The 21,488-nt window shown below is 40.9% G+C and overlaps 1 protein-coding gene across 3 annotated transcripts; it reads left to right on the forward strand.

Moving 5' to 3' along the window:
• The first annotated feature begins 2 nt into the window (after positions 1–2).
• Positions 3–20,232, forward strand: C4H12orf75 (chromosome 4 C12orf75 homolog). Of its 3 annotated transcripts, none has more exons than XM_075209321.1 (5): positions 3–149; positions 17,026–17,050; positions 17,726–17,760; positions 18,410–18,484; positions 19,600–20,232. In XM_075209321.1, exons 1-5 carry the CDS (start codon positions 122–124, stop codon positions 19,662–19,664), a joined length of 228 nt encoding a protein of 75 aa, XP_075065422.1. In that variant the 5' UTR covers positions 3–121; the 3' UTR covers positions 19,665–20,232. The 3 variants fall into 3 exon arrangements, with proteins under 3 accessions (XP_075065422.1, XP_075065420.1, XP_075065421.1); XM_075209319.1 differs by having other exon boundaries at positions 33–149; positions 18,410–18,607; XM_075209320.1 differs by having other exon boundaries at positions 35–149; positions 17,726–17,761; positions 18,414–18,607.
• The last annotated feature ends 1,256 nt before the right edge of the window (positions 20,233–21,488 follow it).

The raw sequence follows: 21,488 nt of genomic DNA on the forward strand, positions 1-21,488 counted from the left end.
TCCACCAACCCGCCGCTATCTCCGCCCCTCCCTAGAGACTCTCTGCTGGCCAGCACCAGCCCTGGCTGTCAGTGTGCTGCTCCTGCCTGCTCATGGTGGTGCTACTAGACCTCCAGCCAGCATGGGCTGCAGTAATTCTTCTGCGGAAGGTAAAGGAGATATCAGTCTGTCATTATAGGACTTGTGCATGTGGAGCTGTCAGTGTGTTGGCAGAACTCCCCACCATAGAGCTTGCTATTAGGGAACCGGTGCAAGTAGCTGCCAAGGACTGCACGCTTTTCTATGTACACAATCTGCCTCTTGTATACAGTGTATGATTAGGTTTTGGATTTACATTTCCACGAGTTGAACCAGCCTGTTGGAGTGTATATAAAAACTACAAGAGCAGATCACTCCAGCCCCAGAGAGAAGATATGGCTGAGCTCTGTTACATTGTGTTAATAGTTTGAGGTTAGTTGTGTGTGCAATGTCTTAGACCTGTAGTAAATGTAAGAAGTTTATATTAAGCGTTTCACTGGTTGTTGCTCTTATTTTCTACAGTACTGTACATTTAAATGCGGTCTAACAGTGCAATATCTGTGGTCTCCTTATTATGGTATATCTCTACAATCGTTTATATAATCCTCAAAGCTTTCCTGAAGCGTAATGTATAAATGCATTTGTATTATTACCTTGCCTTCACAAGGGTTAATGCTGTCAAAATCAGCGCGATGCAAACTGTGTTTGGGTTTTAAAGACCTTCCTGAATACCGATCACACTTGCTGCATGCTGTAAAGTGTAGCTAAATATCTCTTCTCTAATATCATTGTCGGACACGAAGCTGCACAGGACAAATACACCTGTACTGGCTTCTGACGTCTCCCTAGAGGCTTGTTATACGAATAATAGCAACTTTTTGCTTATACCGTTTGAAACTGCATTAATGTCATTTTGACAAACGTGGTTGCATAGAAATGACTTACTATCAATATTTTCCTTTCCTATAGGTGAATTTTTATGCATCATTGTTGGCAGATTCTAAAAGCAATTTTGTTTCCCTTTGTCGACCGCTACTAATTGAAGTAGTGTCTACAGCAGTATTTCATCATGTAAAGTAAAATTGATCAATTCTAGTTTGCGTGTAACTTAAGATGATTATTGCTGGATTAAAGAGAACAATCGGTACCAGGACACTTGTGGGTTCATACCAGGGCACTTGAAGTTAGTAGGAACTGTTTACTTTGAAAGCCATTAGTCTCTACAAAACATTTTATTGCTCATTGTTTCCTAATCTACTAGCCTAAAATTATATTGTTCCAATACATGGAAAATTTCAGTTGCCGTACATGTTCATGGCTGCTTGAAGGCAAATCCTGCTTTGTCTAGAAACTTATAAGTTTCATTGTGTTACAAATACAGCATTAACAAGTGTAAATAATTGCCACATAATGTGCAAAGATATTGTCATGGAATATTAATGCTAGACTAATAAAACTGTGTTTTGGAATTATAGGGGGTTTTCTTACTCCTGTCCTAAACAAGAGGCAATGAACAGGAAATATTAAACCTTAATGAAACCATTTTGTACAAAAAATATATCAAGTACATGCATAAAAAATGTAAACTGCATTCTGAAGAGCTAACTTATCAGAGAATTGTTTCAGTTGAAAATTGTCTCCATTTAAATTAGGGATGCAATAGGTTGTTTCAAAAGATGAATTGATAACAAGTTAAGATTACATGTTTAGGAATGATTTTAGACACAATTTGTTGAGCAGTTATCTAGCTAAAGATTGCATGAATAGTGTGAGCAAATTTCCCAGCAAATGTGAGTCTACAGGTTGGCTATTAATTAACCAACCTTGGTAAAGCCGGTCTTGGAACAGGATCGAACTGTGAACTTTGTTTAGGAATTTGAACAAAGTCCCATCTTGTGCTATGAGATTTAAGCTTTTTGAAATAACTATTGTTTTGCAAATTGATCACATTTCATTCTATAATTTGTCATAAACTTCTAGTTTTATAAGTGTTTTAACTGAAATATTTCTTAACTGTCTTTTTTAAGAATGCATGCCATACTGCCAACAGGGCATCTTATTGATTAGATGGTGGCTAACAATGTTCCCAGAAATTTGCACTCCACTGCATGATTAACATGAGCTGTCCTGAGGAAGGCAGCGCAATATCATTCAACCTGCAACACATCTGTCTATAGTGTATGTGTTGTGGTGGGGGGGGGGGGGGGGGGAGTGTCATCATAAAGTCACTTAGCATTGTGTGTGGCCACCACATCACGCCACTGATTCCACAGAGAACTCATTCACATCAGTCCCTGCCCCATTGGAGCTTACAGTCTCAATTTACTAACATACACACACCTACAGAATATCCTGTAAATGCTTAATTACCGTATATACTCGTGTATAAGCTGAGTTTTTCAGCACTTTTTTTTTATTTATTTATTTTTTATGCTGAGAAATCCCCCCCCTCGGTTTATACTCGCGTCAATAAGTTTTCCCATTTTTTTGCGGTAAAATTAGGTGCCTTGGCTTGTATTTGGGTCGGCATATACGGTAGTTTCACATCTGGTGACTGAGAATTCTGAGGCAAATAGATGACAGCAGTGTAATCTGAAATTGCTGGGTGACCACACTTGTCTTTTAGATGGAGTCATGGTCATCCTGAAAGACACTCCTCGGGGGGTATTCAATTGACGGCGGCATTGCCGAAAATCCCGCGCTCGAAAAAAATATTACGGTAATCCTGCGCTGGAAAATCGTTAATACGGTAATTTACTCGCTGGATTTCAGCTCGCAGCTCAGGGAGCTGCGAACTGAAATCCAGCGAGATATTACCGTATTAACGGTAATATTCGAGCGCTGGATTTTCGGCGATCCCGCCGTCGATTGAATATGCCCCCTGCTGTCTTAAAAGAAATGCTGTAATATTTGGTGAAGATGATTAGTATTAATCTTGCCTTCTATAGACATGACACCCAAGACATAACAAGCAAATGTGTCCCACAACATTATGGAACCAGCAGAACACTTCATTGTTGGAAACAAGGCTAAAAGGTTATAGAGCTCTTTTGCTTGGAGCCACATGTGCACTTTTCCATTTAAGAATGTGGTTAATGATTCAGCTGAACACATTACCTATAGTCAGAGCATGGTTGGCTCTGTATACTGATGATGTAATGTTTGGGTCTCAATCGGGATGAATACATCTTCAAAATCTCCCCCCACCCCCCTGCCTGATCTCAGGGCAGTCCGAAGTTATGGAAAAATTGTTGCTTCAACTTGAGTAGTAGGAAATGTCTGGACCCCGCAGCCTAAGTGTTCGAACACTTTGCACCTCTGTAATTCTTGTTAAATTGGCTTCACAATGCTCTATATGGGGAATGTTACCACCAATGAACTTTACGGTTGATTGTGACTGGATCACTTCTAAATAACTTATGGTAAAAATGTATTTTAAGGGAGTAGCGCAGGGTGCTTATTTAGATGCAAATGTACTTATTTTTGATGTGTGTATTTTGGTAAAGGAAATCTCTTTATTTTTGAGACCAGGGGAGGAAATTTGTTTTAACTTTGCTAGAGGAAATGCGTTATTCCTGAGGTATATATCTGATACAATAAGCATTTGTTGAGTAAGTTTCTTGTGCATTTTGGTGTAGAGAAATAACTTGTTTGGGGTCTTACTTTTCTTTGGGAGTTCTCAAGTGGAGGAAATGTGTATTCTGCAACTGTATGAAGAAAGGACCCATGTTAATTAGACCTTTTGATGTGTGAGGGTTCAACACCTGAAGGCACAGGAAGGTTTAATTAGACTTGCTGTTAGATTGCCTCTGTCTAAAACAAGATGCAGGAAATCACAGCAAGTTTTTACGATTTCACAGATAAGTGTAAATATTAGCTTTGCATTGCATGTAAATCCTTGTTTGGGTAAACCTTTCATCTTGATACTAAAACTAGCTCAGACCTCAGGGGGCTGGCTTACCCTGTGGGGCTGTGTCCCAAACTGTGTAAAAAAAACCAAAAAAAAACCACTGTTTTGTATTGCAAATTGTTCTTGTTTCATATGACCTGCTCACTGGTACCTTCAACCAGTGTGAGCAAATAAACATCACTTGCTTCAGAGACCTGCTTGGAAACTTTTCTATCCCTGTGACCTACAGATTAGACCTAACTGTAATCTTTTCCTGCCTGTTCTGATGTTTGAACCCAGCTTTCCAGTGCCACCACTCTGCCCACTACCCAGCAGCTCTGGCCAGTGTGATAGGTCAGGGGGGATCCATCCACAGCAACACTGATCAATACGAAGAAGTCAAGGGTACCAGCCCAGGTACACCAGTAACGGGGTACACTAGCAGCGTCAGTTACCCAGAAGAATCCTGATTCTGGATGCCAGTAAAGGAGTGCAGTGGTGGCAGCATTGTAAGACCCTCCTACTGCTGTGAGGGTGCATTTGGGATAATGTAAGGGAACGGTGGAAAAGTGTGCCCAGCCGGTTCCCAGCAACAGCCAGGGTGGCATAGGTGGTCCATCCTGTCAAAGTGACACCTTGGTGTACAGGTGTTCTAGGGTGTTGTTTTTATTTAGTTTTTTTTCTTCATTTACATTGTGTATTTTGACAGCTTTACAAACATATTAGTGGCCACCTATATTAATTGCAAGAAAACCTTTCCTCTGCATTGTGTGGGAATGGGTGCAGTCTTCAGTAGCTGCACTCCAATCCAAAAGTCTGAGGGCAGCAGCACCTTCCATTGGTGTCTAGTGAAATCGAGGACCGGTGTATTGCAGTATGAAAGAAATGCAATCTGCAACAAGTTATGGGTCCAGTCCTAAAAATGTAAAGAATCCCAGATGGACAAGAAACAGAAATCTAGTCACAGGGATATAAGCACAGGAAACATATGAGAATCTGCACAGAAATTGTGAGTAACCCAGTATTATACCTCAGAGGGAATAAAGATATACAAAAAGGAAGAAAATGGCAAGCTGCACAAATTTTATACTACAATTAACCACACTGTTTAATAACTAATAAACTATGGAAATTCAAAGTTGACATGCTGTTGTCTAAAGATGACTTGTGGGAAGTTGTAATCGGTCAAACCAGAGATTAATAGTAAATAACGGGACATGAAAAAACAGACATTATGTGCAATCATCAACATTTATTTATGTAGTGCCAGCAGATTCCGTAGCACTTTGCAATTGGGAACAAACAGTAATAAAACAGAGGTAAGAAGCTTATTAGTTGAGGGTGATCAGCTAATTCATAAGATATGAAAATACTGCTAAGGGAATGTGGAATGCACTACAGACACTACATGAAAGATTCAGTTTAAACTGCTAACTTTCTGCTGAAAAGAAAATTGTGCCTGATAAGACTTGGCAAAGTAAAGACTGCAAGAGCATATCAATGGATTTCTGGAAATTGTAACATAGCTCATATCAATAGGAGAAGATCTAAAATGAAACCACATAAGAGCCATCTGTGTTCCTATGCAGTTTACCTGACGCATACAGTGTAACGATAAATTCTCTAGAAACAAGGGCTGATGCAGAACTCTCACTAGATTTTGTGAAAACTAAACTCCTCAGCCATTTATATAGTGCCACTAATTCCGAATCGCTGTACGGAGAACACTCTCATCAGTCCCTGCATCATTGCAGCTTAGTCTAAATTCCCTAACACACACACATAAGTTAAATACTGACTGTCGTGTAGCACACAAATACTTGATGGCTTATTTGTACACTGAAATTTAAAGTTGATATTTGTGTGCTACATGAAAAAACAGCCAGTATTTAACTTATGTGCAAAACAGAAACCTAGTTTGCACCCCTTGCATTGTAACAGGGTTTTGTCCAGGAGACTGAAATAAGATGCCTCTTCATTTAAGATGCTTAATGAATCAGGCCCACTGACTTCAAGTGGTGTGTGTCTGATGGAATATATAATAAAAGCTATAAGCAATAAGTAATCTATACAAAGATCCTAATTTGTTCCCACTATAAATCCGTTCAACAATCCTCATCCAAAGTAAGCAGTTGTAAGAATCCAACTGGACTATCCAGCAAAGATGTGCTGTAGCAACTACACAGCACAAGAATTTCCTTGTGCTAGTAAATGAGCTTGGTTGGGGCTGTGATGCCATCCTAACTGACACCATTGTTGAGTGGCTGCTTTGGCCAAGCACTGCCAGCAGGAACAGTTGGTGATTACATGTTTAATGTGTAGTAAAACACCATTTTATCCAAAGTCCATCCGCTAGCTTTAGTAGCTAGTTTTGTAGTAGGAGGCTGCAGAGTATGCCCAGAGGACTCCCTGCAAGGCAGGTAAAGAGATCTCCGGCTTGGTCAGGAATAGAGGACATCTGCAAATAAGCAGATCTCATGCGTATCGCCAATCCTAGAACCAGTAATAGCGGGCGTTGTCCAGATTCGTTCCGCTGAAGGCTTCCTCGCCAGTGCAAAAATAAGCTTAGAGCGGCCAGCCCTGCCTGATTCCATTGGTAATATCAAAAGGGGTCAATGGGAACCCATTACTGAACTCTAGCCGAAGGACAACTATAAAGGACTTTGATTGCTATGAAGGAAGAGCCCATAAAACCCAAACCTGATAAGGATGGCCATCAGTCAGTCCCAATGGATCCTGTCAAATGCCTTTTCAGCATCCAGTGAGAGAAACAGCAGAGGCTGAACCCAGGTCCTATGGACTGCTAGTAGGTTAAGGACTGGGGATGTGTGGTCCGGGGCTTGTCTGCCCAAAACAAATCCAACCTGGTCCTGATTAATTAGGCTTGGCAGGATGGGGTTTAATCTATTGGCGATCAACTTGGCAAACAGCTTAAGATTGGTATTTAAGAGCACAATTGATCTGTAGTTATGGCAGTGGGCTGGGTCCTTGCCAGGCTTGGTGATGGTGACTATCCTTGCCTCCAACATCTCTTTAGGTAAATAAAAGTCTTCTGTAGCCATGTTAAAACAGTTTTAGGCACTGGACTGGTCTTCACCTGAAAGGTAAGATAGAAGCCATTTACGAGACCATCTGGTGGCAGTGCTTTCACATTTAAGGGACTTTATGGCCACCTGAACTTCCTCCTCTGTCCAAGCGGAGCACAGATCAGACACTATATCTGGTGTCAGAGTTGGGAGCTGAAGGGGGGGAGGGGGAGGGGGGAGGGGGAGGGGGGGAAACCCACTATAGTAGCAGATGAATGGTGTGGTTGAGAATCCTCTAGCCTGAGATTGTAAAGCTGAGTATAATAAGCAGCAAACTGATTAGCAATGTCTGGTGGATTAGATGCGAAAACCATGGGTGGCCAGCAAGGAACTTGATACAATTAATAGCATTCTTGCCTCGTGAGTTTACGGACTAGAAGTTTGCTCGCCTGATTCCTAAGGGTGTAGAACTTCTGATTTAACCTTGCTATAGCGGTAACTTGCAGCAGCACAACAAAGTTTAACTTTATACGAAAATCAGCTAAGGACGCTTTGGTGGCAGGTCAGAGGGGTTGAGCTTTCTCTGCTCCAGTACAACAATCTGGGCTTCATAGCATTCAAGCATCTCTAATTGGATGCATCAAATTCTAGCTACAGCTTGTATAGCTGCTCCCCTCATGACTGCCTTCAAGCACCCCAATCTGTGAATCCTGAGGTGTCTTCCGGAGTATTGGTCTGCAAATAGGAGTCTAGTTTATCACTCAGTAACTGTTTTCCCACAGTGTCCAAAAGGATGTATTCAGCCAAGGTCAGGCGGGGGAGAATCCCTAGCTGGGGCTTCCAAGGACCAAGATAACGGAGCATGGTCCAAGTGACGGGGTTAATCGAGATGTTGGAGAGATTTATGCTGGAGAATGAGTTATGTACAGGGGAAAATAACGTGTAATCTCATTCTCTAGGATATTTGGCTCAGGCATTATATAGATCAAATTCAGCAAGCAGCTGAGCAAAGTTATGTTGGGGTTGTAGCACAGGGAGATAGAACCGTGCCCGTTTCTGATAGACTATCATATCTGGGATCTGGGGCTACATTAAAATCCCCCCCCATATAAAAAAAAAAAAAAAACATTCCTTTCCTGATATGTTGAACAGTTTGGAAAGTATGTCTCAAACGGGGTTTGCCGGGAATTTGGGGCATATATAGAGACTAATGTAATGGCTTGCTTGCCCAGGGAACCTACCAATATAAGATGCTGACCAATTCAGGCCTTTGGCATTTATAGATAAAAATTGGACCATAGTGGAGGTAGGTGAGCAACAACTTTGAACATAACGTGAACAGTGGGGTAGATGCATCTAATGATTGTCTCCATAGGACTGGGGGGGTGTGTCGGGAACAGGGGAATACAGGGGAAGGAACTAGCAGGGGGGAAATCCTAAGTATTTACATAAGGAAACTAACATTTTTCCCACAGGGAAAAGAAAGTAGCAGAAAAGTAACAAATGTGGGGGTGTGAGACTGGACTTGGGTGACCTGACCCCAAGGTATTCGAACAAGAGTACTGTGGCCGGGTCCTGAGTGTGCAGCGACTATCTTGAAATGGACTCCAGCGGTGGGAGGGGTTAAATCACCTGCACTAGGCACTGCGTGAAAAGTTATTAAATGTATTTTAAATGTGCACTGCAGTGCTGGGTGGGTAGCACTGCAGCAAAGGGTTTAACAGCGCCAGGCAGTGTAAAAATGTATTTTTAGATGTAAAACGTGTAGGCGCTGAAGGGGGTAACTTCTGGAGCTATGTTAAAGGTGTAAAACCTCTCCTAGTTTGATTCACGTGCAGGCTGCATGAATCAACCCAGATTGGTTAAAGGGACAAGGACGGTTTACCTCCTGCTAAGACAAGTCTCCAAATGTATATAAAAGTTTCAGTTTTGTATTAAAAGTTGTACTACTTGTTTCATCTGACCTAATCTCTGGTACCTCTTTACCAGTGAAGAGTAAATAAACATCACTTGCTTCAAAGACTTGCTTGGAAAATTCTCTATGCTGAATCCTGTGACCTACAGATTAGACCCAACTCTAATCCATTCCTGGCTGTCCTGAGGTTTGGACCCAGTACCAACGCTCTGCCCACTACCCAACAGCTCTGGTAAGTGTGATAGGCCGAGGGGGATCCATCCACAGCAACCCTGATTCATAGGAAGAGGTCAGGTGTTCCAGCCAGGTACACCCGCAGCATCAGTTACCCAGAAGAATCCCAATTATGGATGCCGATAAGGAGTCCAGTGGTGACGGCATTGTAAGCCCCTCCTACTGCAGCAGGAGGACACACTTGGGATAACGTAAGGGAGTGGTGGCAATGTAAGCCCAACAGTAATAGGCAGGATGGCATAGGCGGTCCATCCTGTCACAAGTACCGAAATGTGACAGATATGAAATGGTAAAGCATACAATATTCATAACACAAGTAGCAACATTATAGGCAACCAGCCTAAAGAAAAACTTTGTTGTAAACCTTCAACGACAAGATATTGTTGTACGTACAAAGGAAGAATTAAACAAACTGCATCAAGCACTGTATCGGTCTACCAGAGGCACGAGATGCCAGAGCAAAGCAAACAAATTTATACTGCTGAGGAGAGACACAAGGCTATGTAAAACCAAAGAACTAACAAAGGTTTAAGCTAAAGTTTCAAGATATCAAAACAAATTGATGTGAATCGTAAATGACAGTAGTAGGTTTTGTACATATCTATGGTCATCAGAGGAAGAAGAAATCGTCCATGTAGCAGCATTGACCATTCCTCTTGAATCCAAGTAGGGGCTGGTAGAGCAGTTTCCACTCGCGGAGGAGAGAGGCCTTTATCTGGGGTGGATATCGTTCCATGCCGATGAACAAGGAGTCTAGTAGGGAATGTTTGCCGAACATAGAGCCATGGTGGTTTGGTGGAATAAACATTGTTTGGCCAGCGTAGCAGTTGAAATGTCAGGGAAACGCTGGAGATCGCAAAGCGCCTCCTGGTTGGGGGAGGTAGGGAGTGTTTGCATGCAGGATTTGCTCCTTAATGCGAAAGACCTGTACCTGAAGTAAGTTATCTTTAGGAGCTGGCGGGACTTAAGCAACCAGTGAATCCTGTTTAAGAAGGTCTGAATCTGACGCTGGTAGCAGTTTGCAGAACAAGTCCGTGGCATAGCCATATAAGTCAGCTTTTGAGACAGTCCGGGATACCACGTATATTAATGTTCCAGTGGGACTGGACTTTTTGGTCCATGATCTTGTTCCAAGAAGCTGACACCTCCTCCTGTAACTGGTCATGAACGGCAATGAGATCACTGTAAGGAGACTAGCTCCTCCAGGTTGGTCTCAAGGCGATGCGTTCTAGCACCAATCTCCGCCAGGTCCGATTTTAATTTATCTAACTGTGGCCTGGAACTCCGATTTGATATCGGACTTCAAGGCCGCCAGGGGAGATTGTATAGAGCTGAGGGTGACGGGGCCATCCATGGTGATCATTGGAGAATCTTCTTGCACCAGATCAGGGTCCGGTTGCCCCTGGGGCTGAAGGAGATTGAGAGGGTTGTTTCCCAGATTTGGAGGACATTCGAAAAGATGAGGCTACTGGGCCCATGCTGAAGAAATTCACAGGCAGAGATTTAGCAGACTTAACATTCTTTGATGGCATGGTGTCGCAGAAAAGGGGAAGAAGGATATCCCAGAGGGAACTTTATGGCAGGGTAAGTATCAGGTTCTACCAATGATCCCTGAAAAGCACCACATAATCTGATGTTGCTGCCTGTGTAGAGATAAGGTCAGGTCAATCCAGGCATCGAGATCAGTTATCCATTAGCCAGTCAAGGGGTCATGATTCAGGCCAGTAGTAAGAAGAAAAGTGGTTTGCAGCTCTAAGTATCATAAAGGTGTCCAGGACTCCTTGGTTGGATTATGTGGACCCAGCAGGATAAGACCTAGTTATGGATACAATTGATACTGCTTGTTGTGAGAGAGAGAATGTGTGTGTGTGTGTGTGTGTGTGCGTGTGTGTATACATACTTTCATTCCTGGTCAGTTCTGGAGAACCCTATTGTACAGGGCAGAGCCAAACTGTTCAGCAGGTCTGATGTGCTGACCTGAGCAGCTTGAGACTTCCCAGTTAGATGCTGACTTCCAACCTCTGTGATGGTAGACAAACCAACCTCTGAACACAGGCACAGATACACCGCCAGAGTGCTTGTGTGATGGCAGGTGCGTCTGGGTAGTACTGGCGCCGGGGCTTGCACCTCCAATGGGGTCATGTAACAGTGAGCTGTATAGCTGGTGGCACAGACCGCCGGTCTGCGTTGACATGAAGGTCTGCAATCGGGCACATGATGCCAGGAGGCACTAAGGTGGGTCAAATTCACACTACTGACAGCAAGGGAATCTACAACCAAATCATAGTACATGACTTTGGATACATTCAGTAAATGTTTTGAAAGGTGAATAGGACCAGATAATCCACCCATAAGTTCAATATTTGATTTTCTTTATGAAGAGCTTGATAAACAACTAGCAGTAGGTACTCTTGAGGTCCAAATTTCTGCTGGATAGGCACAACTGCAAACGAATGGGTGATAATTTTTTCCAAGCAGCAAAGAAAATAAGACCACCCATTCATCCACCTCTTAGCACCCTAGAACTTGTTAGAACTCAACTTTTGAATGATTTCCAGACCTCGGTGCCTTACAATGAGTCCTTTCTGGTTGCTATTGCATCAGCAAGGTGTACCGCTTTGCAGCTAAGCTGCTCTTGCTCCTAGACTTTTCTACTTAACAGCGCTTACAGTTGACTGGGGTAGAAGTTTTACAAACTAGCTTGTTGGAAAGGTGGCATCCTATGAACATGCCTTGCAAGTCATGTGAGCTCTTCAGAACAAACCATTGTACAGCTAATATTTGACTATGAAGATTGTGTGGCTGTATGCTTATCATATAATGTAAGTAATGAATGTGGCCAAAATGGCAAAGCACCAATTGGAAGCGATGTCTTATTTTTTGCTGTATGTATATACCACAGATGGCTAACCTGTGACACTCCAGGTGTTGTGACACTACAAGCCACAGCATGCTTTGCCAGCTATCAGCTACTTATCTACTGGCAAAGGATGCTGGGGCTTGTAGTTTCACAACACCTGGAGTGTCACAGGTTAACCATCACTGGTATATACTGTTCACAATTTCAGTAAGATTCTCCTGTTTCCATATTTACTGTTGGATTTTATAGGTACCTTTAACCCCCCCCCCCCCCCCCCCCAACACACACACACTACAAACCACAGCCTGCTATTTGAAACATGAGTGGTTGTAACCCACTTATCTTGTATACTTCGTATATGTAGTCAAACTGTGTAGTTATCCAAGGGTAAAAATCACAGGGGTGTGTGCTGAATCTAAACTCCAGTATTTGTCTAAGGTAACAGCCGTGGTGGAATAAACAAAATGACCATTCTACACAGCCTTAACAGGCACCTGCATATTGTTATGGCTGCTTCATCTGCAGAGATATTAGGTGGTTTCCATCTGTCTTGCCAGATGTTAGAGGCTTGGGATAGCCTCTCCTAGACACACAGGGATGCCCTCTTACGCCGCATGAGGAGCATGGGACAGGAAAGTCTGTTTGTGTATATCTAATCTATCTCAAGCAAGGTTTTTTGTTTTTTTTTAATTGCAGTTTAGTTTCTCCATAATTTCAATATGATTTTCATCCAGCTCCATATTCCTTTTATTGCATTTGGTTGTCTCCTACTTCAATGTGATCAGGCTTGCTTTGGTCTGTGACACTGATCTCTCCCAAATGTTGGTCATTTTGATGAAACACAAGGCTAGATTTTCTATTGGCACATATTGCTGGAATGTCTCATACACCATAATTTTTCAATCAGACACCACCATTTTATTCTATAAATCCACATTTCCCTCAGCTCCCTTTTCCAGGATTATTAAACTGCTGATCATCTTTGTGACATGTCTAATATGTTGTGCTGTTTTCTGACATAATTAAACTGAACAAATGCTTGTTACTTACTGTTTTGCCAAGCACTCTTAATCCATGGTGGGATTCTATATAAATACAAGCAACTCCTCACCCTTAAATATTTGCTGCAATAAAATGGAGGGCTCAAATGGGGATTTAAAAATGACAACTTGTATTCTGCAGCATATATATGTGAACACTCTATAACCAATGCTTATTGAATAAAACTCGTACCTCTGTGCACCTGCCTCCCTCTATCCCATTTGACTGTCACACTGCACTGAACAGGTGCTCTGGGCCCCTAAACATCTAAAACTAAATCGTTGTCTACCCACTACCGGACGCCCAACTGGTGGAGCGCATATGGGAGAAGGTCTATTTCCGTGCAGCTACCCCAACTGTATTCTCAGTGGCTCCCACCAAGACAGACTTTGTCCTAGAACCCCACTACCGATTCTGGAGACCATTCTCTTCCTATATCCCTGGGAGAGATTCAACTCCTGCTGCTGTGCATAATTGAGACCTTTCTTTAAGTGTTTATAGAGTGATTTAGTGCCCACATTGTGAGTTATTTTTCAAAATAAATGGGGAACACCCAGCATGCTGCACATACCTAAACCAGGTAAAGATCCTCAATTAGAGCTCATAGTACCCTATTACTCTTAACTTGGACTTTAAATTGGCAAAGATTTTGGCTCAAAGATTATAAAATATACTCTTTCTATTGACTGCACCAACTGTGGTTTGTTTTCGGACATGATTCTGGGGGATTTCAGAAGCGTTTGACTCCCTCAAATGACTGCACCTGCACAAGGTTTTATTCCATAAAGTCATTGGCAATGACTTTAATGATTTAGTTAACTTTCTTTACACATCGTTTACCACTTTATTGTTGATTGCATAACTGGTGCATAGATAGAGATGTCTAGAGGCATTCGCCAAGGTTGTACTTCTCTACTTAACTTTAGACATTATTATTGTTATACACAATACAGGGTGAGACGGCACGGTACAGTTAACAAAAAAGCACACTAACTCGGAAGCTCAATGTACAGCTAGATGAGAGGTGAGAGCCCCCAGCGGGGTAGCTAGAAGGGCAGGAGGACCTCACAGAGCAGACAAGGAGCTGGAGAGCAGAGTTAAGGTGGAGGAGAGGAGGCCCTGCTTGAAGGAGGGTACAATCTAAGGGGAGGGTAGGACGGACAGATGCAATGGTAGGAAGGGGAAAGGGGGAGAACGGAGGCAGAGACGGAGAGGGGGGAAGAGGAGAATGACGAGGAGGGCAGGATAGGGAGGGCGGTAGCTGGAAGGAGGACTCTTAGGTGGGGGACTGGAAGGGTTTAAGGAAGAGGTGGGTTTTTAAGGCCTGTTTGAAGCTGGATAACCCTATGCTTGGTTTTGCAGAATTGGAGTTGGCTCTAAGACCTCAAAGTTGAGAACAGTGAGAAAGATATGGTCTGCAAAAGCTGTCAATTTTTTTTTATTTCTATTTACAACCCAGAAGCTTATCTAGAGCCCCTTTATAGGTCTCTAGTTTTATGGTTAATTTTTGAAAATAAAAAAAGCATTATTTCTGAGAAGGTTCCAGGCGTCCACCTTGGGTGCAGAGTGCTAATATCACATGGCCTAAGTCGACCTTTCCATTCTTGGGCAAACAGCTACCAGAAAAAAATATTAATCTGTTCTACAAACGTGACCAAGACTATCGTTAAAATTGAGCACAAAGTGAGGAGTTGGGGTCGTCTATCTCCTATTGTGATAGGGCAAATCTAATTAAAATTATAATATTTTTTTTAAACTGTTGTACCCCCTCCAAGTTCTACCTCTTATTAAAGCTGAAAGATACTGCAAAAACTTATCTTCCATAGACTTTGGGGGGGACGGGACCAAAAACCCCATAATTGGACTTATAAAAACTCCAACAATCCAAATCTGATGGAAGGAATTAACTTGTCTAATATTGCCCTATATAATCAAGCTGCACAGATACAATAAAGAGGTTGGCTGCATAATATTGAAATGTATAGTCATTCCTTGCATGACAAAAGCTTTCTCCCTGATCTTGGTTTAATTGTGTTTTTACACCTGCATGATCAAGAAATACCCAATCACATATTTAATAACCCTATACTTATGTCCACATGTAAATTTTGCCATCAGCTATTTCATAAATTCCACCTCAATCCATATGTTTCCATACACCTTTCTATACTGAAGAACACAGATTTCCAGTACTGCATGGCTTCTTATTCCTTCACAATATAAAAGATTATTAATACAATCCAAACCCTGCTAGGACACCTATGACTGATCGAGCATCAGACAAACGCAAAGTGATTAGACCTTACAACTTGTTTGTCTTAGTGCCAAAATTTTATTCTAGTGCGCAAACTTTCTCAACTTGATTGGTATCAATAATACAGCAGCAATTGGGTTATGCCAATCATAAAACCAGGCCATTTCGAATCATCTACTCCCTCTTACACCATTTTGATTATAATTCAAAAGAGGATTATTTCAATGAAACTAACATTTTGCACATTTCCCGACTACCTTGTTACTGGCATTTATCAGCAATTGGTTATGAGAGATGGCTTTTAAATGTATATCATAGCCCCTCCCCCCCCCCCCCCCCCCCCCCAGATTGGCTTAGCCACTACTGTATCTTTGTCCAAAATGTGGTTCGCCCAGGATGGACATGGCACACTGTCTATGGGACTGCCCATCAGTTAAGATTCTGGACCTAGGTCTGAAGATTCTCAAATGAACATTTTGGTGAATTTCGTTCAGTTATTCCTGGAGCTGGCAATTTTTTGGAATTCTACCTAAAGTGTGGAAAGGTTGTGTTAAAAACTACTTTCAATCTCTACTGCTGCCAGAGAGTATACTCTGGTTCTCGGACTGGAACACTCCTTCCTTCTCACTATTTAGAGAGAAGTGTTAAAGTAATTGAATTTCTACAGCAAATGAACTTTAAAACAAACAATTACAATTTTTTCTTACACTGTAAAAGCTTGCATTGAGATAATATCACTTAAAGTTTCAATCCTGAAATTCTGCCTCTTCAAATTAGAATTTTTTTTTTTTTTTTTTTAAATAAACACTGAACAGTAGGCTTACAATTCAAATGGCATGCTACAATTAGCAGTGATAGGAACCTGAAGCACAAAGGCCTCCCATGAAATGGGATGGTTTTAGGAAACTTGGCATTTCCTTGTCCACTGCTCTCCACTGCTGCTAAAATCCTTGTCCACAGCTCAAACGAGTAAACAAAATTGGCATAATAATCACATGAAATATTTTACATTTCATGCTTAAATATTGGCTTCATCCAAAAATAACTGATAGAAACCTTTCCATGTTTTGTATGGACCGGATCAAAACGGTTGAAACAGTTCATCAACAGTTAGGAAGTTTTGTTACTTGTATTTTGTTTTGGGTTTTTTTTTTATATCCTTTCCGAAACCATTAAAACACAAATCTTGTTAAGCTTCCACCATGTAGTACGAACTGTGGGTAAATGAAAATACCCCACTGAGTGATTTCACTCTGTGTTGGGACACCCGTGTGGGTATGTATCTATAGATCTCTGCTTATACTGCAAAAGTGGATACAAATAGTGCAGTTTGTTGTATCTTGCTGATGCATAAGTTAGCCAATGGTATCCATACAATACAGATGTTGAACACACATCACCTGAAATGCAGATGTGAGAACCTAAAACTAGGCCTGAATGTTGGTTTTCCTAATACTTCTGATATGTGTCCATGGAAATTTGGGGAAAATAGGCATTCTGACTTGTGAAGGGCCTACTTTATAAGCTATTTAACAATGTTGGTGCTCAAAAGGGGATAAGAATGATTGGCCTCTTTTTATGGAAATGGTGAATATAGATATTTTGTCTAAGGTGGCAAGTATATAGTGTGTGAGGTTTTAGTTTTTAAAACTGCTGTTAGACCACTCCCAAGTATCAATAGGAGATTAGCAGCCATAAGACAGCTAAAGCTTTTAGCAGATGAATGATGAGTTGTAAAATAACTTGGAATGCAACATACTTAAACTAAAAATCCATCTTATTTTCTAGGTTACAAGGGAATATCTAAAGATATGTGAGTACACATGGCTTTATTGAGTAAAACTTGCCTTATTTTGCAGGAAGTCTCTGAATATTTTGTAGGAATCTGTTAAATCTGCTTTGCCTTATGTGGATACAAAGCCTGTATGTATAACTTGCCAGTGTTTTGTTTTGTTTTGTTTTTTTTTTTATGACCTAAACAAACAGTGAAGGTCAACTCTTGTACGGACTTGAGTTTTTCGTGGAACACTCTAAGCATAATGGGGTCTATTACCTACATCTGTGAAAACAAATTGTACTGTCTTTCTGAAATATCCCAACAATGTTCACAAGGTACAACAAATCTGTTTGTTCCAGGAGAACAAATTAATGGATGAGTGATTCAACCATTTTGAAGAATTTGCCTTTAAGCCTCTTTAATTCATCTACAAGGCATGTACTGTGGTGTGATTTGCAGATAGGATTGGGAAATAGTTCTTCAGAATCAGAGAAACCATTACATTGTAGGACAGCCTAGTTGAGTACATCCAAATAACTCCCGCTATAGAGTTCAGTTTAATGTTCAATCCATTTACTTTGCTTTCTTAAGCTAGAACTCAAGTATTTTACCATTTACTGTTCTATCAGTCTGCCCATTACAGAACTTTTTTTTTTTTATTGTTTAATAAATTGATTGGACCCCTCAGATTCCTCCATATCTCCATTACAGGGCAGAGCACGACGCAGCACAAGATGAAAAATACAGGTATTTAATCGTGAGGGTAATACAAGAATTTATGGTGTACACACACAAAGTGGCAATTTTATGTATATAACGAGACAAAAACAAAAAACTTATATTAAAAATATTCATAGCATGTTGAAGGGTTAAAACTACCAGAACAAATTCAGTCTTTATGAGGACACAAGAAATGCATGTCTATGATTATAGGGCCTGATGGATCAAATGGAGATTTGTAATACAAAAATGTTTAAAGCTGCTTTTAGCTCTTTTTGAGCTTTCTATGTAGTTTTCATTGGACACAGGAAAAAATTACATCGGTTTTCATAGCACTTATGGGTTGAGATGATGAGATTAGGTCATGTGCATTTTCATTAAAAAAAATCTTTGCAATTAGTTCTTCATTGTAGTAATTACAAGATCTGCATTTCAAATTTCTTTAGTGCCTTATATAGACCTTGCCTTGTATGATGGGCTCATAGGCATTACGTAAAGCATGATTTATACTTTTACACAAAATATTTGCTGGATTCCCTCATGCACAGTTCTGTTAAATATGAATTTGATGTGACGTCATTTTAGGGTTTTGATTGGTAATACTGCCCAGTTCAGTATCAATATTTTTATACATAGGTGTATATAATTTGTTTTTCCCACCTCCTCCCCCTCCTTGGAGCAATTATGGAGGCGTATATGTAGGTCAACCACTAGATACAGAATCAGCCGACCGTTCAAAAGAAGAGCAAGGTGCGTCTGCCAGTTCAATAGAAAAGCAAGGTGCATCTACCAGTTCAATAGAAGTGCAAGGTGTGTCTGCCAGTTCAAAAGAAGCGCAAGGTGCATCGGCTGCCAGTTCAGAAGAAGCACAAGGTAGTTGTGTTCTTCCAAATCATCTTTATGTTGGCCAACTCAATCTGATGTTTGAATGATTGTGAAGCTCCCCACCTGGTTCTGTAATATGTGGTGCTGCTTCTAGCAGTTGTGGCTCCATTGCTGTGTCTGACTGAAGAAAATCTATTATCCGTAAACTTTTTAATACCTGCAACTTTTGCCAAATATCAAAATTAAAGCATGGGGAGGAAAACACTTCAAAAAGGATGTGAAGTAAATGAGTATTTAGGGACTAGAGGGATTTTGTGGATTCCTCGATTTGACTACATTCAAGGAATGCACCTAAAACTGGTTTACTTTAGCAAATGTAATTGGACATTGTTGTGCTGTGATGGACAGTAGTGGGATTTTGTGATAACACTGGTTAGAAAAGCGAGAGAAGGGTGGGATCCACCCTTAGGGAAGTAAGGGCGGCTTCACAAATATACCCACACACACCCTTTGAAGTCTAAGAGCTGCTTGTCTGCTTTATAATACTTCTACTGACCAGGTTGGTTAGCATGTATCTTCAGATGACAAGTAGACTTTATTTTGATTGCATTATATCAGGCAAATTTCTGAAGGGCATATGACAGATTTATGGTAAAATCCACTGTACTATGCATGGTATTAAACATTATTACATTTGGTTAGAATCCTAGGGGCATATTCAATTAGGCTTCTGGTCCGCAGGAACGGGCCGCAAAGTCAATCCATGGTACCAAAATAGCATGGATTTTTGTGTGCACCCCATAGGCTTGCGTAGGAAAACCCGTGTTATTGCAGTACCGTATTACCGTCAATACTGTGCACTATCCGTGTCAACTCGTGCGGAAAGGAAACCTAATTGAATATGCCCCAATGTGTTTAATCTCTAATGACTGAGTAGTAAAACCTCAATTGAATGAAGCAACAGCAGTTTCTTGACAATTATTGTATCTTGCATATAAATACTGTGAATATAACGTAACAAACCTCTCAAATGTTTTCAGGCTCCAGCCGAACATACGTACAGAAACCAAAGCCAGGATCCCCTTTGCCAGACAACTTCATCTAGCCCAATGTTCAGTTGAACTCCTTATGATCAAAGTATGGGTAAATGGGAGTCCAAAAATCTAATGTGACGACTACTGGATATTTCATTTTGCAGAGGACGCTGTTGGTCACACACCGAAGCTGCAACTCTTGTTGTTTAGCTATAGTAACTGATTTTCAGATTTTGTTATGTGAAACTGCGTTCCAGTGACTATATTAAAAAAAATAAAAAGTACAGGTGTGGGGTTTTAATACAGTATTTCTTCAAGCAAATTGGTTGCTAAGCAATTAAAGATAAATTGTATTTAAAAAATGGAACAGACTCTTCATCCTTTAGACTGATTACCATTAACTATATATTGAGGTAACATGAATGGCATGCATTGTTTGTCTAACAATGTCATTTATGCAACAATAACAGACATGGTGACTCAATAGCTGTGGCTGCCTTTTGCAAGACCATTTATCAGCAATTCTTGATTACATCTGAAATTAAATGTATAAGCTGCTGGTCTTGCACAAGAGTGATATGAAAAATAATCTACACACTTTTGTAGAATACATTTTCTAAGTGGTATTATGTATTTTAATGGTTGTGGTGGCTTTATTTTGTATGATCCTTAATGCTGCAAAGCTAACTTTTTTTTTTTTTTTTTTTTTTTTTTTTTTACATTCAGAGTTGTCAAAAGCTTCTGTATTTCTATTGTCAATGCAGGTGCAAATCTGTTGTATGGATGCATGCACTAAAGATCTTGTGGGGGTTTTTATTTTATTTTTCAACCACACAATTTTAAGTTTGGCAATACATGAAAAAACAGGGATACTCTACAGTCTAAATACATAATTAATGCTGTACTAACTATTTTTTTTTTTTTTTTTTATATTAAAAATAGGGAATGTTAGTTCCACTTATTGCAATATATGTTAAGGTGACCATTTCCCGCCAAAGTCTTCCCATGCTTGGGAAAGACTTGCTTTTTAAAAGCTGTATGCAGGTAAGCCTTCAGCCCACCCTATCTAAACTATTCAAGGCGCAGTCCGACCTGAATAATCTTCTCTTGGAATTCGCTGCCAAGACCCTGAAACAGCTGACGTTTTACTAGAAGGGAGACAAATAGAATTCTAGCAGTGTGGCACTGAAATCTGCCTCAAGCTCCCCATTTACAGCCCTAACCTAATTGGCTGTGAATTTCGGAGATTTTATTCTAAACGTTATAATCTTGACCACCTGACCCCTGTGTGTCATGCCCTCCCAGACCTTCTGAATAAGGTGAACCTTTCCAAGCTATCCCATCATTTCCTATGTAACTAAATGAGGAAATTTTGTCTGAAATATCAGCGGTATTTAAAGCACAGAAGACCTCTAAAGCCCCTGTCCCAGATGGCTTCAAGGCGGCCTATTACAAGAAATTTTTAGACTTTGGTGTCCTGCCCCCCCCCACCTTTCTTTAATGTAGATATTAAGTTATATGCTAAAATCCTGGCCACCTGCCTAAACAGGTCCTTCTGGAACTGATCTACTATGATCAGGTGCGATTTATCCCAGGCTAAGGAGACAACTTGCCAGATGGTGCAGATCATTAACCATGGACATTTGCCTGCCATGCTGCGATTTCTAGATGTTGAGAAGGTGTTTGACTGAATCCCATGAGCCTTCACTCTTTTGAAGGCATATGGTTTCTCTGCTGAATTCTTAGCCAGTTTATCTGCACTCTACAGCTCCCCATTGGCCAGGGTCTTGGTTAATGGATCGTTATTTGACCCGTTTTCCTGCTGTAGCACCTTGTTTTCGCTCGAATCTTAGACCCATGGCACGGATGGCCCGGTGGCTGGCTGTGATACAGGG

The sequence above is a fragment of the Mixophyes fleayi genome, chromosome 4, assembly GCF_038048845.1.
Source record: "Mixophyes fleayi isolate aMixFle1 chromosome 4, aMixFle1.hap1, whole genome shotgun sequence".
Taxonomy (NCBI): Eukaryota; Metazoa; Chordata; class Amphibia; order Anura; family Limnodynastidae; genus Mixophyes; species Mixophyes fleayi.

Excerpts from the sequence above, each read along its gene's own strand:
- C4H12orf75 (XM_075209319.1), top strand. The coding sequence starts at position 122 with ATGGGCTGCAGTAATTCTTCTGCGGAAG. Across the intron at positions 150-17,025 it reads CAGTAATTCTTCTGCGGAAG|GTTACAAGGGAATATCTAAA; the intron begins GTAAAGGAGATA and ends CTTATTTTCTAG. Across the intron at positions 18,608-19,599 it reads CAGTTCAGAAGAAGCACAAG|GCTCCAGCCGAACATACGTA; the intron begins GTAGTTGTGTTC and ends AAATGTTTTCAG.